The sequence below is a fragment of the Macrobrachium rosenbergii genome, chromosome 30, assembly GCF_040412425.1.
Source record: "Macrobrachium rosenbergii isolate ZJJX-2024 chromosome 30, ASM4041242v1, whole genome shotgun sequence".
Taxonomy (NCBI): Eukaryota; Metazoa; Arthropoda; class Malacostraca; order Decapoda; family Palaemonidae; genus Macrobrachium; species Macrobrachium rosenbergii.
The window spans coordinates 9164699-9183500 of record NC_089770.1 but is presented as its reverse complement, the minus strand read 5'-3'; the positions used below and the strand labels follow the sequence as shown (position 1 = coordinate 9183500).

Below are 18802 nucleotides of genomic sequence, written 5' to 3'. Positions count from 1 at the left end.
GTATTCGTTTTGCTAAGTAGGGCTTGCTGTATTTCGTATTCTCTATATTTGGCGTAACGTATTTCTTCTATCGCCATGCAAAATGATTGCATTAATTCCGTATTGCGCTTTACAGAACGTGGGGGGGGGGTAATTTTCGGTATAGACAACGCACGGTATCTATTTCGGTATACAGGCCACGTGTCATTCATTACGCAAGTATTTCCCTGGACAAAATGCATCACATCACCACTTCGCCACACAGGATATGCAGCAGAGCAGCTGTTACCATCCGGCGGGGCTAATCTCCGTTATGTAACCCGTGTGTAGTATCCCTAACGCTGAGACAACTCCCGTTCCTCATCCGTAAGCCCCACCCCCTTCCCCATTACCCACCACCATCCACCCCTCGTCCTCACCACCCCCCACCCTCATCATCGAACGTTGGTGAAGAACTGGCAAGGTTTGTTCAAGAGGCTTCGCCTCATTCGGTCAGTGTTAATTATCCGTTTTCGTCTATTTCCTGGTTTTGACAGAGTTAATTGCGTTAATGTAGAATTCAGGGGTTTAAAGTTGATGATAATACGAAAGATAATGATTTATAGGAAGCTTATTGTCGAAAGATAATGATTTATAGGAAGCTTTATTATGATGATGATCATCATTAAGGCTTGTAGTACTACGGGAGCAGTCGTTATAATGAGGCTAATTTCCTTAATTTCAGCCATTCCTATCTTCATTTTCTCCTTCCCGATATACTTTATAGATTTTCATAATCAGTACTAAATAATAATAAGATAATGATATTATTTAGGGTAATGGTAAAAATATTAACCTATCCATGTATAGTATTATTATTATTATTATTATTATTATTATTATTATTATTATTATTATATGAACTCTGGCAAATCCAGTGTTACGTGACCTTGCATATCTAAATGTTTCTATTATTATGTTTTTCAAGCTGCAAGGATGAATAGCAACCGGTAAGTGTAATGTGTATTAGTCATTGCAGTGTTATGATATGCTATGTCACGTAGTTTAGGATCACCTTTTGTTATAAGTTTCTTCAGCAATGCTTAACTGAAGTCTTATTCAACAAAACTTATTAATGTATTTTGTTTAATATATATTATATATATATATATATATGTGTATATATTATATACTGTATATATATATATACACACACACTATATATACAGTATATATACAGTATATATAGTTTTTCATAAGAAGGAAATAAATTGCTGTTTGAAGAAGAACAAGGATACTATGTCAAATTATTTTCTAAAAAATTCAGGTTTCAGAAAAAATTAAATTGGGATTTTGAAGAGAAAATAGGCTGAACTTATTAAGTAATGCCTTGTTTTAATGATGTTGTTTTGCAAGGAAGGGTATTGTAATTTTGGCACCAATAATTTTTCTTGAAATGCTGATCTTACTTTAGAAAAGTGCTCTTCTTTGAGAAGAATAAGGAATGAAAACATTTGAATGAACAGTGACCGAAAACTATACACCTATTGAATACATCTGTAGTGCCGTAACAGTTAACAATTACAGGACTCGTAACTCGTTGGTTTTATCAAAATATAGATCATATAAACCAGGTTGCAGAGAGGGGTAGTGGTGTTATTCACCACACTGAGATACGTCTGTTGTGACAAGTACCCAGCTTCAAGGGGGTAATCTGATAAGATTAAATTATGTAATGATTTGGAGAATGGTATTTTAAAGGGGGGTCATGGGTATGTTGTAGTAAATTTAAACCTGTCAAGGAGTTTGATATATATGAGATAAATAACCAATGGTTGAGTAAAAGGGTTTCCTGCAGTGGATGGAAGGTATAAGAGTCTTAGGTTTCTTCTGTAAAGGAAACTTTTGTGCCTAAGTGCATTACATTGTGAAATATCAAATGTTGGCTTTTTCTTCTGTTTATTGAAACAAAGGAGTATGTTGACATATGCATTATCATCCTTCTTTGTACAATGACCTGATGAAACTTTGGACCTCATTATGACATTACCACGTGCTTTGAACCGCAATTATTCGTTGAAAGTTCAGTTTTTATCATTATTATTGATTCTTTTATAAAGAATAAAGAAATATCTTTTCATAATTTTTTTTTACCACAGACAGTCTAGCATTTAGCCCATAAAGAGCATCTTGTGAAAGACTGATGACCTTGAGTCGAACTTTGGTAAATAACATTGGCCTCGAGGTGGCAATTGTTAATCACTGTTGACCTTGAGATTATATTAAGTACCATTGACCTCATATCAACAGTTATGAAGAACCATTGCTCTCAAGTTGACCTTTGCCGATTATCATTAACTTATGGTACTAACGTAATATGGTGTATACTTATCCCGGGGGAGATTGTCATGTCTGTATATTCCTTTTATCATTGAGTAGGTTTTCAGTTAACTAGAGTCTTTGAAGGGGTTTCAGTTGCTTCATATGGTAGACAGTGTTAAGAGTTTCTGGGCAAATATGAGGATGATAACAGGTGCCTTATCAGATACCATGCTAACACACCTTTGTAGGAATCTCATAGAAACTAGTAGGCTGATAACCCTTATCAGCTTTCCGTTGTCTGACCTAACCTTGTTTATTAAAGAAGAAAGCACTTCAGTGTGAATAGGCACTGAAATTCAATGTAGTATGTACAATTATATATACAGTATATATATATATATATATATATATATATATATATATATATATATATATATATATATATTTATATATATATATATATATAAAAAGGATTGAGGGCAGTGAAACAGACTGGTACATAAAAACATCTTTATTTTGCCGACGTTTCAAGACAACTAGTCTCATTTCCAAGGCTGCAATAAAAGAATAAATATTGAGAATACATATAAAATATACAAAAATCTCTTTAAAAACATTTGTACATAACCATAGTTTATGCGTTGCTGGGGGTACCAACCTATATAGAAGGGAGAAGGAGGGCGACTGGAATACGGGTAAGTGAAAAGCAAGGAAGACGGTTCGACAGGTAGAGAGGGTGGAGGTTTTGGGCATTCAACAGTGGTACTGTCTGTTTGATAATGCGATTCCAGAATAGAGAGTGCTAGCTCGGAAGAGGCCCCTGTAATGATTTTAAATTGATCATATTCAATGTTATTACCACATTTTTGGCATGTTCCTGATATTTGAAAATTCAGGATTACTTAGTTTATTGCCCGTTCGATAGCTCACACCTTTGTGAGAATCGGCACGAACCTTAAGAAGTCTTTGGGTGCAACCCGTAAGTTCCTCGAGAACACCGAGGACAATCATATTTATATACTACCCCAGACGTCATAAGGTCGCTTAAACGGTCTTTAATACTGAATAAAGAACCAATTTTCAAAGGATTCTTTGGAATTAGATTAATTTTTACGGCTCCATAATGGCGAGAAATAATTTGAGAAAGCTTTTGGCTAAAAGTTTTATCATGTACAAATGGAACACTGGCATAGACTTCAAGTTTGGGAACAGTTGGAATCTTGTACTTTGGCACGAAGTTGTCCTCTAATATTTTCCGCACATATTGAAAGAATAAGTTTGATGGAAAATAATTGTTGGTGAAAAAAACAGTGTAAAAATTGTATTTCCTTATTAAAAACATGCTAGTTCGAGGATAAATGGAAGGCTTTATATAAAAGAGTAGACAAATTATTTAGTTTAAAATTAAAAAAACAGCTACCATAAAAGTTGGATCCTAAACCAGTAAAAGTGGGTTTCCTCCAAATACTCGTGTTAAAACAGTCTGATTCTCGTGAAACTGAGACATCTAAAAAGGATAACTTATTATCCTGTTCAACTTCAATACAAAATTTTATATATATATATATATATTATATATATATATATATATATATATATATATATATATATATATATATATATATATATATATATATATATATATATATGTATGTATGTATGTATGTATGTATGTATGTATGTATGTATGTATGTATGTATGTATGTATGTATGTATGTATGTATGTATGTGTGTGTGTGTGTTTATTTATGTATGTTATATAAATATACTTCTTGTATCATTTCTTTTCTATATTTTTAGTTAGGAATTGCAAGATGTAAAATTGTGATTATTGCAAAACAAAATGTGCATTGTGGCTTAGATGATTGTATGACCATTTCATTGTGTCAGATTGTGTTCCATGTTACCAACAGAGTTGATTTGTTTAATTTCTTTAGTGTTTATTGAAGAGCATTTTTTAATCATGAAAAGTAATGGCAAAATGAAAATTTAATATTCAGTCATAAATGACGTGTGTTAATTCATTACTTAGGCTTAGAAGCTTGCAGTAATGTTGAGGATGATATGTTAGAGAATTTATTATTTAATCTTTGAAAAATATGGTAAATTATGTAATATTTATTCATAAGAAAATTAAAAATTAGAATTTGTTTCTTCAAAAATTTTAAATGCAAATGAGTGTCTACTAAATAATGGAAAGTAGGACTGTTGATAATATGCTCCCTCTTCATTTCATGATTCCATAGTAAGGATGTTCCAACGCTGTTAAAAATGTTCCATTTTCCCTTCTTTCAGGATGGTAGTTGCTCAGAGGGGGGTACTCCCACCCCCTAAGCAGCACTTTGCAGATGCAGTATGGTTCAAGTACATCTTATCATGCTGTGCAGCGACAACGGCCGAGATGGGTAAAGTTTCCTTTGTATATTTGCTGTGCAGTGTTGTTGTTATTATTATTATTATTATTATTATTATTATTATTATTATTATTATTATTATTATTATTGTTGTTGTTGTTTATTGAGACTACTACTTCATGTCCCACTTTGTAACTTGTAGGGCTTGTTGAAGGGTTTTTTCCTAATTGAGAATTGAAAAGTGGAGAAAGTTAACATCTGAGAAATTAGATAGCTAAGTAGAGAGACCAAAGGAAGGGTTGGAAAACAAACAATAAAAAGCAATGCAGTGTGGGGCCAGAGGGATGCCAGAAGGAACAACACCACTCATTAAGCAGATATTGAGTGCTATTACAATCTAAATATATATATAAATATAGTTTTCTTAAGAAATGGGGGCACAAGTACTGCAACTTTTGCCAAAAGCCATAATTTTTGCTGGTGTTTTCCAGTGAATTTCTTTTATGACATAGAAAAGGAAGTGTACATAGAAAATTGGGACATAGACCTGTCCTTGGTTATGTCTGTGATTCTAGGTTTCATATTACTATATGAGAATTATTATCAAATAGAGAAAGAAAATAATGTGCATAGTTGTCTGCCAAAACTTGGATTTTTATATTTGTATTGTACTGTGTTCAGATTCCTATGACCTTCCATTTTCTTAAGGGGTGATTCTAACTTCCTAGGAAGTTATTTCCTATGTTTTATTCTCTCTCTCTCTCTCTCTCTCTCTCTCTCTCTCTCTCTCTCTCTCTCTCTCTCTCTCTCTCTCTCTCTCTCTCTCTCTCTCTCTCTTGTATGGGCAAAAGAAGGATACGAGACTGGATGTCATGCTCATTATGAGTTGGTGTTTATTTCTAATAGTTTTTATTATCCTTTAAATTAATAATCATTTTGTATTACAGTAGGTATGAAGTATGTATAATAATTTGGGTATTATAAGGGCTTATTTCATTTTTCCATGTTTTAATGTTCCTGTTACTTTTGCAGTGACATATCCATTGGACTTGGCTAAGACCAGGCTGCAGATTCAGGGCGAGAAGGGGCTAAACGGAAATACTATCGTAAGTAAAGTGTTCTTTCAGGCTGTCTGTGATGTTCACTTTTGTTTTTTCAATGATGTATATTTGTAGTTATGGGAAATGTGTGTGTGTGTGAAAACTATCACATCTGAGAATTAATATATAATGTTTTCTGTAGGACTGCTTTTTTTATTCTGTCATTTCCTGAATAAAGTACTGTAATAGTAAAAGGAAAGTATACTATCATAGATGTTTTTAACATGCCTTTGGGAACAAGAAAATCCCCTTGACATTTGCTGTAGTAGATTTTAGTCAAGTGTTTCTCCCTCATGGCACTGTTTTTATATTTAGGAGGTACAACATAACCAAAAATTTTGGAAGTAAAAATAGTACAGTCAGTTGCATAAAATATGGAAGCCATTTTTCATGTACATGATTTATTCCATGGGCTTTTTGATTTTGATGTATGTTTCCTTTATGGACAGAGACCCTACAGAGGACTGGCTGGAACTGGGGTAGGGATAATACAAGAAGAAGGTTTCTTGAAGTTGTGGCAGGGAATAACTCCAGCTGTATATAGGTAAGGAAGTGTTGTGTCTCTCCCTCTTTCTGTTTTGTTGCTATAATTTTTTTTTTGATATAAACTAGCAATTACTGTTCATTAACTGATTGACTGAGAAAGTAGAGTTCCTTTGTAATTGTAATTTTACTTGACTGCATATAATTTCACCCTTGCAACGTGACATGTTCAAGCAGAAAAATAAAACTAATAGTGATACGATATATTCCCAAATAAGGATAAAGACAACACTATTTGTTTTATGCATCTAATGATTAGTACAAAGTGAGTATTCATTCTCATTTAAAATAGTAGATCAGTTTAGTCTGTTGTCGGTAAATATTTGTATGGAAACTAGCAGAAATAATTAGCAGTTTTACTGACTATTAAAAAAATTCCTCCTGTCCACAGACATTTGATATACTCGGGAACTCGAATGGTCTTATATGAAAAAGTGCGAGATCACCTCTTCACGACACGACCCGATGGTACGAGGCCAGTCTGGTACGCTACATCTCAGTTGCTGAGATGCTTCTTCTTTTGCAGCCATGGATACTTTTAAGTCCTAGTGCTGGGCCTAATATTCTGTATTTCATATAATTACTAGTTGTGTCGTTGGTTCGATAATTCATGTAGGAGTTCTTTTACTGTATACTTAGTCTCGATTCCCTTGTGGGTGTCGGTTCTTAATGTTTGTATTTTCTTTCTGTAACCAAAGCTTTCATATTTGCTCATTAGATCATTTTGTCACTTAATTATTTAAGTATTGAGTCTTTTGATTCAGTATATTCTTAATTTCCCTTGTGGGAATCTCTTGTATTTGTGTTCACTTAATGTGTTCTGCCTAGGTGCTTTCATTAGTATTCGTAGCTTTTACCGATTTAGGTGGAGCACCCCATAGATCTCATTCAATTCCAATGATTTATATACGTTTTCCATTTTTTTAGGTGTGTTTCTCATATAAATATTTTACTCGTATATTCATTCGTGGGTAGATGAAGTAATTTCTTTGTAGATGTTCATGCAGTTAGAGTATTTGTTACTTATTTAGATCAGCATTTAGTGATGTTTATAAACCTTTTGTAGTATCCTTATGTTTCTGTGACTGTTTTTGTTGATGTCTTTTATTTCAGAATAATGTTTTACTATTTCAAATTGATTTTTTTATCATGTATCCTGTATAAAAGCAAGAAAATTGAATATATATGCCAGTATTTTTTCAAATTTTTGTATTGCAGTAACAGATTTTATAGTTCATGTATATACCTTGTTACATCCTTCTCAGTAAAAGTTTATATTACTATACAGTCACAAGCTTTGTGTATTATTATTATTATTATTATTATTATTATTATTATTATTATTATTATTATAACAGACTCTAGACTCAAAGTAATTATGTTAGATATTTTGTTTCACATCATACACATATTGAGGCTTGTGTGCTTTTTTTTTATATTTTTTTAATTTTGCCATATTGGTTTCACAAAGGCTTTAAGCTGAAATGTGGTGAGATTATGCCATTTGCATTAGTAGCCTAGAGTACATATTTATTTTTATTTCCACATTTTAATTTTTTGTTGATGTGGACTCATTACGATGCCAGATTATTATCAATCAGTCATTTGCTGGTACACACTGTTAATGGCATAAAGATATTATGTAGGATGTATTTTACAGTGCTGTTATGTAATTCTGAAGTTAGTAACTGTACAGAACATTTTAGATTTTTTTTGCTTGATATTTAATATGATTTTTCCACACTTTCTTCCATAAGGCAAGCAATTGTGGGAGGAATTGTTGTCGGTGGTATTGCCCAGTTCCTAGCATCTCCTGCAGACTTAGTAAAGGTCCAGATGCAGATGGAGGGACGAAGGCGATTGGAAGGAAAACCTCCTAGGTATGGTGGAATATGATACTGCCATTTTTTATTGAGTTGCAATACGATTTCAGGTAGCCTGATTTTGCAGTGTTCTCTTAATGCATCTGTTAAATCATGCACAAAATTTCAAGTTTTTTCCCCTACTGCTATACTGTTAAGTTTGCAGATGCCACAGTTGATTATGATGATGTATATTTTGAGATTTTTTTTATGTGTTGCCCATAGATTTTTTGGGATTATTTCATTGGGATGTGTAATTTATAGTGGTACTGTATCTAGAATCTTTGAGTATTTCAAGGGAAATTATTAAAATGAATATCTTTACTAATTTTTTGTAAATATTTGACATAAGACTATCTTAACATCTCATGGAACATCCAAATGGCTTCGAGTCAAGGGAAATTTAATTGATGTTACAGGGAATAAAATGTACAGTTGTCAGCTCATTGTAAGCAGTAAAACCTAAATAAACAAATAAAAGAAAAGAGTGTGTTAGAATATAGTATCAGGCAAGGTAACTCATACTTAAGTACATGGAAGATCATGGTACAGAGGCTGCTTATTGCTTCACATTCACTGTTCTGCCTAAGTCTGGTTGAATACAAGTCTTATTGTCCTGCAAGCTTTAGCTACCCATGGCAAGGAAGATAGTTAATCCCAGATGGATGTAAACTAACTGGGTATTAGCACTTGTTCCAAACTGAGATGAGGTACTTTTAAAGGAGGAAAATCACCTGTTCACACACACGCACTAGGGGTAGTTTTCATTACAATGTGAGGGTTTAATTTTTATGCATGAAGTTGTGAAAACATTAATAAAAAAAACAGGAAGCAGTAGCATCCTTTTTGATATTCAAATAGATAAAGTATACTACTTTCAGTGTTACTTACCTGCTGTCAAATATGCATATATATATATATATATATATATATATATATATATATATTATATATATATATATATATATATATATGTATATATGTATATATATATATATATATATATATATATATATATATATGTATATATATGTATATATGTATATATGTATATATGTATATATGTATATATATATATATATATATATATATATATATATATATATATATATATATATATATATATATATATATGTATATATGCATATATGTATATATATATATATATATATATATATTATATATATATATATATATATATATATATATATATATATATATATATATATATAGTTGTAACAGCATTGAAAAGTCCCATTAAGTTTTTACCATGGAAATTTTTGGGGCAGCTTTTCTTTTAGAGTCCCTTCAGTTACAGTATATATATATAAAGAATAATTATCTGTCACCAGATATTTACTGTCTTTATTTGTTATGTTCCTTCCCATCCACAAGGATATTCACTTTTTTCTGTGATGTAATATATTTTTCCTTCCATAAAAATATTTTGTGTTCTTTGATGTTTGTTATAATATTCTTTGTAACCCTCGGTCTGTGTAAACTTACAGTTTACTAATCTACAGATATGTTGGAAGAGCTGTTATTGTAATTATTATTGTACCCTTACTGCCGTAAATAAAGGCCACGAGGGTCAAGACAGCAAGTTCTAACCTTCATTCTACATACTACGTATTTGAAGGCTGTGGGTGATGTAGGCAGTTCTTAATCTGCTTGACATCAAACCTAAATTTGGAGTTCAGTACATATAAACTATTAGTATTATAGGAAAAAAGTAAATGTAAAGATATTGCATTTTATTTTACATGTACTGTTTAGTGATGATTATTCTTGATTTTCATGGGTCCTATCTAAATTATTTGTTCTTGAATGAAACATGGGAAGTAGAGCAAGGTAAAGTTAAAGAAGTGGAGAGCTATGCCTGAAAAATAAAAGGAAGATAGAAGTGCAGCTTTGGCTTAAGGAATGACATCTAGGTGACTTTGCATAGCATTTTTTATGAGTTAACAGTGAAATAGTTTTGATTTTTTATGATTCGTGTAACTGCCCGTTGCATTTCTAAGACTGTTTTCCACTAAGCAGGATATGGTGCCTTCTGAAAAGAATAATGAGAATATCTACTCTTGCATTTCAGAATCCACTCTGCTAGTGAGGCCTTTTTTAGAATCTATGGTGCTGGTGGACTACGAGGTTTGTGGAAAGGATGTATGCCAAATGTCTATCGCTCAGCACTTGTAAACTTAGGGGACCTGACTACCTACGACTCAGTGAAACGATTTTTTGTTAACAGTTGGAACTTTCCGGATACGTATTGGACACATGCATTGTGCAGGTAATGTTACATACAAGATCAGGTTGGCTTATATCTCAGATAGCCATATGTGTCACAGGAAAATTTAGCATTACTTTATGCTTCTACAGTTGTTCTAATATGCTTGTCAATCATAAAAAAAGATTTCCTAAGGCAGCCATTGAGGAGGATAAATAATTTTGTATATAAAGCATCTTGACATTTTATATTCTTTGGCAACCTGAGCAACGTAATTCCTGATGTTTCTTGAGGTTACATTTTAATTTCATAGAAAACTAAGTCAACCTTAGAATCTCCTTGACTATTAGGAAGGTGCCAAAATTCGAAAATGGGATAAAAGTACTCTGATGTACCTCATAGCCAGCCTAACTTTGCACCCATTTGCCCAAATTAGTATTTCACAAGTGTTGAAAATCAGTTGCTCGTAAGCTGAGCTGTACTTTTCAAAAAATCAAAACATACCTTGGTCCAAAAATGTAATTATAGTTTCTTCCTCAGTAAAAAGCAAAAAGGAACCCATTTGCTGAGCTGAAATTTGTAGACTTATTCTTTGATAGAGACATGAACTGAGTTGCACTGTTTTGCATGTATGAAGGTCATATGTAATAGTGCATTCAGCCCAATATGAAAGCTGTGTCATACAACAACTTGCTGACTGATCAGCTCTGATGTAATTTTGCATAACAATCATTTCATCTCTATGGTTTAGCGTCAGACATGCCATTGAAAAATTTAGCTACACTTTATACGTCATTTTGTACTTTTAAATTCTAATATTGATCAAGTATTGCCACTGTTTCATGAAATAATATAGATTTCACATTTCTGGATACATCCTCATAGAAAGGGGCCATTGAAGCTTGCCACTAGGTTAGGAATACAGATTAGTTTTTGATGCCAGATATGTTTAGTTTTATATGATTTACTGGATGCAGAATCTTTTGGTTATAAATATACATAAAGTTATTCTTGTATGCTTCCTGCATTAGCGTGAAGTAATTCCATCTTTCAGAGTTACATAGATATTGATGTTTTTCCTAATTGTTAAATTTCATTTCCAGTTCTAACCTAAGTTTTGAGAATACTTTTGAATTTTTAGTACCTTGGTTTCCAAAGACAGGCACCATCAGTATGATTTTTAATTTGACTGCTAAGATTTTTGTATTTTTCACTCGTAGGTGTAATATCTGATAGAGAATGAATGTGATTTAGCAGGTTTGATCTCTTTGCTGTGACATGAAGTTCATTTGTTTATGCAAAAACTAATTGGGTTGTGAATTTGGAACGTGGAAACATGTTACTCTTGCAGCGCGTGCTCAGGCCTGATTGGAGCGACCCTGGGCACGCCTTGTGATGTTGTCAAGACCAGGGTAATGAACCAGCCGACAGACAACCGGGCCAGGTGGGTTTGACTTGTCCACCTTGGCTTAAGATGGTCAGCATTATCTTGCTGGGCTGCAGCAGGGTTATGTGTTTAGATGTTAGCCTACTCATTGGCTTGAGGAAAAGCTGGTCTATTCGTTTTCTCTTCCCATTATTTACTCATACTTTTTAGACACTGCATTTTATTCGTGTTGTAGATACCAGCTTTTCCCATGGTTTCCAATTGAGCTTGTTCCTAGGTGAAGGAATGTAACAGGATGGATCTCCAACATTACGTGCAACTTTGTATGCAAGAAGTGAGAGAGAAAGAGACACAATGACAGCTGTTTGTTAAATTCATATTGAAATCATGTTGGACTTGAAAAGCTGCATGTTGCAGCTTTTGTTGGAGTCTCATCGGTGATCGGTAGTGTACGTAGAGTAAGCAAGGAAAACAGGAAGTATCAGTATCTGTATTATTCGTATTGCAGTGTATTTTCTGGATTGGTGTCGACTTGCTTGGGCACGCCTGCTGACGTAGTCAAAGCCAGAGTTATGAATCAGCCTACTGATAGCCACTGCAGGTAAGTCGTGAGTGGGTGTTACCATAAATTTACTCACATTGTTCAGGAGCATTTAGTTTATTTCTGTTACAGGTGAAGGAGTATGGTTTAGGCGCTGTAAGTTAAAAAAAATCTGACTGGTTTTCTGCATGCTGGCTTCGCATTGAGACTTGACAGAATGTTTTGTTGATCCTGCAAAATACAAGAGTGGAAAGAGAGAGTATGTGCTTTTGTACATCAGGAGCTTATATTCTCGTATAGTTTTGTATGACAAACTGAGCTTTCCATCTCGTAATACCCACTTTAATCGTTTGATACGTTTGCAAGATGTTTAATGAACTGACTAGGTAATCACTTAATACACTATTTTTTTACGTGAACAACTCAAAAGCTTGGCAATCACATGTTTTGTTCTGTTTGTTGAGTCTTTTCTCCTGGTTGTTTGAGGTTAGGCTCTGCTTATTGAATTACATACCAATTTTTTATACTTTTTATTGGTATGATCCTTCTTTGCAATATATCGTGTGTTTAGTGGAACAATTTTCTGTTGCAGACAGGTTGTGTTGATAGTGTAATGAAATAATGGAAGATCTTTTCAGTCTTAGACAAGCTATTTGAGCTAAATTTATTTAAAGAGATAGGTTACTGTTGTAGGGAACATCAGTATTTCCCAGAAGTGAGGGAAAGTAATTGTAGCAGCAGGGAACCACCCCAAAATGTGCATTGAAACAATATTACGTTAACTTTTAGCTCATTATAGATTTGTATATAAGAATATTACCTTTGATAATTTAAATTTCAGTTCAAACCCTAATCACAGTTGTGAGTAGCAAACATCAACTCTAATCACAGTATTCAAGGAACCCTTATTTAGCTTGACATCCTACCTTATGGCAGTTGACAGTTTTAGTCTTTTCCTCCCATCTTCAATAATTATTATCTTGAGTTTCAATGCACTGGTGTGGGTTACCTACTTAGTGGTGTTACTTCTACTTTGATATCATGGTGAAAAGGGCATGCTCGTTGGCTTTCATTTTTTAAATTATTGTAGGTGGTTCCATTGCTCCTGACCATTCTACCCTGTCTCTGTCCTATACCCTCTCTCAAATTTTTGAAACAGTTTCTTAATGTCTATAGGGATGTGAACTGGGTCATATTCTAGTGCATTTCAATAAGAAATTCAAAGACATTTATCCAATGCACTGTTATCTTTATATCGGTACTTGTTTCTTGCTTAGTTTATTTTGATGAGATGGTAGGTTTTTGGTCAGTCAGCCTGGTGTAGTAGTGGGGATTGGGAAGGCAAAAGTATAGTGTCCAAGCTACTTTAAGTAGAGGAAGTGAAGTTATGGTATTGTTAAGATGTGTACTGGTTGCGTTAGTTTTTGGGACCCATGTTTCTTATCTGCTCCCTTACTTCCAGTCATTCATACCAGTAAAAGCAGAGACTTGTAAGTTTATGTAAATGATAACTTTGGGAAAGTAAACATTTTGGTAGATAAATAAAATAATAGAGTATTATTTTAGTCTTCCTTGCTTTTGTTAGCCAGTGTTTTAGAAAGTAGTATATTGGTATGACTAATGCAGTATATGAGCAACAAAAATATTAAGGCAATGGATCATGATAAGGTAATCAATTTCTTATTACTCACTCCAGTTTTTTTCATAGATTATCAGCTTTCAAATTACAGTATATTCAGGTCTGGCCAATAACTGTATTGGTATATTTTATGTGAAACTATGAAAATGACCACTGCATTTGTCATAAAAGGTGCTCAGTATGTTGTATTACATTGAATTGTATTATGTTAAATTTTACATGATTGTTAGATCATTTTAATTAATCCAGGAGGGTTATAGGGTGTCTTTGTTGAATTTTATAATTATTCATGTATATAAGGTGAGATATTTATATGAAGTCAATTTTCCTGGTTAGGTTCGTCATCTGAAGCATCGCAATGGTGAGTTGCCATCTCCCTGTCATTGCTTGTTGCATGGTATGTTGTTTTTAAGATTTGCATGATAGATTACATTACTCTTATAACCACGCTCAAGCACCAAACTCAGCAGGATGCAGCAAGTGACAACTTGCAAAGTGTCTTAAGATCTTGTAAATGATGCATCTTTTTTGACAATAAATATTGCTGGAAACAACTATGACAACTCTGTTTCATAATGGAGACGCTTGGGATTTTAAGTTCTTATTTTAATTTTGTTTATTTCAGTTTCTTACACTCCAGAGAAGTCAGAGAAAACTAGTGGTACTTACTGAGGCAAGAGAATAGAACTCCTATAACTGTTTGCTTGATACACAAGTAAAAGATTAAAAAACAATAGTATTTGAGTGGTTAAGTAAAGAATAATATCTATTTTAATTGGGAAACAGGAAATAACATCCAGAGTAAGAAACTGAAATATCTTCTTTTAAGTCACTGTGTTTGTACACATATTTTCAAATAACTAACTTCCCGGTCATGGTGAAGTATTCAGTATATCTATACCATTATTATTGCAGTACTGTACCAGGATGCTTTTGAAATATTTGTCTCCATGTCATAAAAATTGCCTCCATAAATCTGTTTTGACTTCAGATGTAATTAACAGCTTTATATATATATATATATATATATATATATATATATATATATATATATATATATATGTATATATATGTATATATATAATATATATATATATATATATATATATATATATATATATATATATATATATATATATATATATATATATATTTATATATTTTTTTAATACTAGAATGTCAGATTTTAAATTTGCTTTGCCACAGGAAGTTGCAAGTTTGTATCTGTATAAATATCATGAAATATTCTCTTTAAAGTTACTAGCCATTTGCCATTTTTGAAATGCTTATCACTTCATGATGTTGAGCCTGTGGAATATTTTTTATTGATAATTCAGTCAGGACATATTCTACCATTTTCTCTGACCTGCTACAATCTAAAAAAAAAAAAAAAAATTTCTTACATGCAGTAAAGGTTTGTGCTACAGCTATCTGTTGTCACGCAAAGTTGAACATTGCTACCATTCTTCCATGATAAATAATATATCTGACTGTAACTCAGGCATTGTCATGAGTACTGTAAGTTAACACCCCATTTTTACACAAGCCAGTCTTACCATATTTGTACACTCCATATTTTTGTAACAGTATTGATTTAAAGTTGATAATCAGAGCTATCAAGAGCATATTTAGTAGTATCTATTTGAAGCAAGTTGCCACTTATCATGCTGAGTACTAATTACTTAAGTGTGGCGAGAAAGAAGTTATATACTTTCTTCTTGGCACTAGAGATGATTTTTTTTATTCAAGTTGCAGTTCATATGCAGCACCACACTTTGTGTGGTTGTGCGTGTATGCTGGGGGAGGGGAGAATTGGGCAAAACAGTAACTCTCAGTAAACTACTCGACATTTTTTTCATCTTTTATCATAATATATATTTTAGTAAGTGCTTGTGACATGTTTTGCTAACAAAAGAGTCTTGTTGACCAGAGTAGTGGAAGGCAATATTTTTTCTTATTTTAGGGAGGTACTGATTATTTATCACTGATTTTTAAATTACCCATAGGCACTGACATCAATATGAAATATAATTTTCTAATGTTGTTTCATTATTATTACTGTGCTATAACTTTTGCTTTAATTTTAGTCTTTTTAGTTACTCGGGTTTTTTGCTGTTACGATTACTGTGGTTGAAGATACCTTGGTTCATTATCCTTTTGCTTTTTTTTTTATTTATGTTGGACAGACAGGCCTCCAAGGGAGCAGACGTTACATGGTGGATCATCAGGAAAACATCTCTCCATTTACATATTTTTCTCTCTTTGATTGCGACATCATTTCTGTCCTCTCCAGCACATGGTAGTCTTGGAGGTTTTATTTTGCTGCATGGTGTACGGTTTTTTCCATGTTGTAAAATATAGTGTTCATGTTTTCTCTGTTAATATAATCTTGAATACCTATATTCATGGCTTTCATATTTATAATTCTTTCTGGCAACACTGAAAGCTGGAGCCAGGGACTTGAAGAGTCAAGTACTTGCACATCGAAGGAACTTATCTAATATTGGTACTTTTTCTCAGTGTTGCAGACTGTTGTTGAGTTATTATTTTAATCTTGTGATTGCTAAGTATTGCAGTACAGTATTTTGTATGAAGAAGAATCCTTCTCTTCCATTACTATCATCAACGTAATGAGTGTCTTTCCATGTTATAGAATTCTGAGAGAGGTCAAGGTGAAGTTTTGGACTCAAGCAACTCTCAGATGCCTAACATCACCCCATTTTGGCCTCAGCAAGATTGGTTCCTGGAACTCCTAAACCTCATCATGAACAACCTCAGAGCTCTTCCCATTTACAGGGGACTCCTGAAACAGTCTCACTTTCACTGATTTCATAGTCAATCAGAGTCCTTGCATCTTCACACATGAAGGTTATCTTGTGTATTCTCAGTGGCAGTGGCTTTTTGGAGTTGTAGCAGCAGCTGCTGCCACCTCTTGCAGATTATCTACCATTCCCCTTTACCAGAGAAAGTGAGTAAGGTTCGTTTGATGTACTAAACAGGGAAGTCATCTCTTCGAAGCCTCTGTTCCTGTAATAGGCGACATGTGCAGCATGGCTTAAATTTTATGACTAATAAGAGCATTTCTATTTTGCCCAGGCTGTTCCTTGGGCCCCCTCTATGACCCTTTGACAAATGCTTTTTTATTATATGTAACTATCCAGACTGCAGGTCATATAGCATATCCAGACTGCAGGTCATATAGCATTGGCTTCCACTAACCATGTCAGTGAGCCTCATGCCCTGTTGGGTAAGTTTCTCATTCCAGCGTTTGGTCTTCTTGTGTTTCGTTTGCCCCAGAGTTCACCAAAACTCAGTCTTCTAGTAAGCATTGTTCATCACTGGACTTTTATTCTTGTGTTTTCCTTCACACAAGGTGCAAGAATTTGTTATAAAGAATTTTAATTTTTATTAGCTTCAGCAGGTTATTTTATGGTCTTATTCATGTTTCAGAAGAGAACCTCTTGTGCCTCAAAATCAAGGTACACAAGGTTTGTTTCTTCTCATTTTATCTGGCTTTTTAGATCAACCTGGAACTTCTTGCCATCCTTAGAGCAGGCATTTGGTATTGTCAGAATTTTTATTTATGCGGTCCTACCCTTAAATCTCTTGATGTTGTTGAGACCTATCATCACAGTGGGCCATGTTTTACCAGTTTGGAGGGGTACAGGCCAGTCATCTAAATATTCACCCTAATCATAACCTTTTTGTGACCGCCCTCATTCCCACTGTCTTCTAGATGGAGGTTAGCATGTAGGTATGATGCATTCCAGGACAGTGGAATGTGGTTTGGGTATGCACAGTGTGGGCATTCTTCTCTCAAGATTTATCAGGTTGATGTAGCTGGGAACTGTTTACACAGAATAAGGTTATTTTATGATTAATGGTTTGTAGAAAACATGTTTTATTGTAAAACCATGGTTTCTTCCAAGTTACCTACTCTGTATAGTACTTGAAAATCATTGTCAGCATAAATGCAAACCTTTTATGATTGATGATGGAGTGTATCCTCTTGCGTGCCAAAGATATTTTGGTTTTTGCAGTAGCATCAGTTTTTCAAACTGTGCTAATGCACCTGAACGATAGAGATTTCAGTTTTTTTTTTTTAACTCATTGACCATATGCTGGCCTTTTAAAAATTTTCATCATGCATTTAAGAATTTATGGAGCCCATAATATGCATGCTAATGTATTTTAAATTACTCTGTCAGCTTTTCTTCTCCTTGTTTTTTACTTTACCTTTTGCTGCCATAGTGTGTGCATTAGCAATAATGGCATATCACATGCATTGTAAGCATCCTCATTTATCTATGTAATATGTGTAAGTTTCAAGGCATTTTATTAGGTTTCGTGACCTTTTTATAGCTAAAGGGAGGTTAGGTATGTATTTTAGTTAATAGCTCTGTTATTATTGAATGTTTGGATTATTTTCATAAGGATAAAATTTTATTATACACCATCCCTTGCAGTACATTTTTCAAAAGTACTTACCCTTTGACAGCAGTTTCTTATCTTGGAATTTTCATTCTTCAGAGGTCTGTTGTACCGAAATTCAGTTGACTGTTTAGTTAAGACAGTTAACAATGAGGGATTCTGGGCCCTCTATAAAGGCTTCTTCCCATGCTGGTTACGAATGGGTCCATGGTCACTCACCTTCTGGCTTACGTACGAGCAGATCAGAAACGCCTGTGGCACGTCTGCATTTTAGGTACGTATTTATATCTATATTTCTTTTTAAGATGATCTTAAAAAATGAGAGTACCTTTGGTATTACAGAAGTAAGTATAGTACAAAAATGCAAGTTGACAGTTTGGATTGAAAATGTATGGCAAAGCAATACTGTTTTAGTTTTATTTTACAAATTTGCACAT

At 33.4% G+C, this 18802-nt stretch overlaps 1 protein-coding gene across 9 annotated transcripts in view; it reads left to right on the top strand.

Moving 5' to 3' along the window:
* Positions 1–18802, top strand: part of Ucp4A (Uncoupling protein 4A) — a 70385-nt gene that overhangs the window by 45865 nt on the left and 5718 nt on the right. For 3 of the 9 annotated variants that reach the window (XM_067131685.1, XM_067131681.1, XM_067131683.1), the window contains exons 2-9: positions 4577–4686; positions 5668–5741; positions 6185–6279; positions 6670–6762; positions 8036–8158; positions 10233–10430; positions 11719–11811; positions 18465–18639. In XM_067131685.1, the coding sequence (XP_066987786.1) occupies positions 4578–4686; positions 5668–5741; positions 6185–6279; positions 6670–6762; positions 8036–8158; positions 10233–10430; positions 11719–11811; positions 18465–18639 (960 nt within the window). In that variant the 5' untranslated portion in view covers position 4577. Of the gene's footprint in view, positions 1–946; positions 969–4574; positions 4687–5667; positions 5742–6184; positions 6280–6669; positions 6763–8035; positions 8159–10232; positions 10431–11718; positions 11812–12262; positions 12356–18464; positions 18640–18802 lie in introns of all 9 variants that reach the window. The other 6 variants (XM_067131678.1, XM_067131682.1, XM_067131686.1 and 3 more) reach the window with 4 other exon arrangements.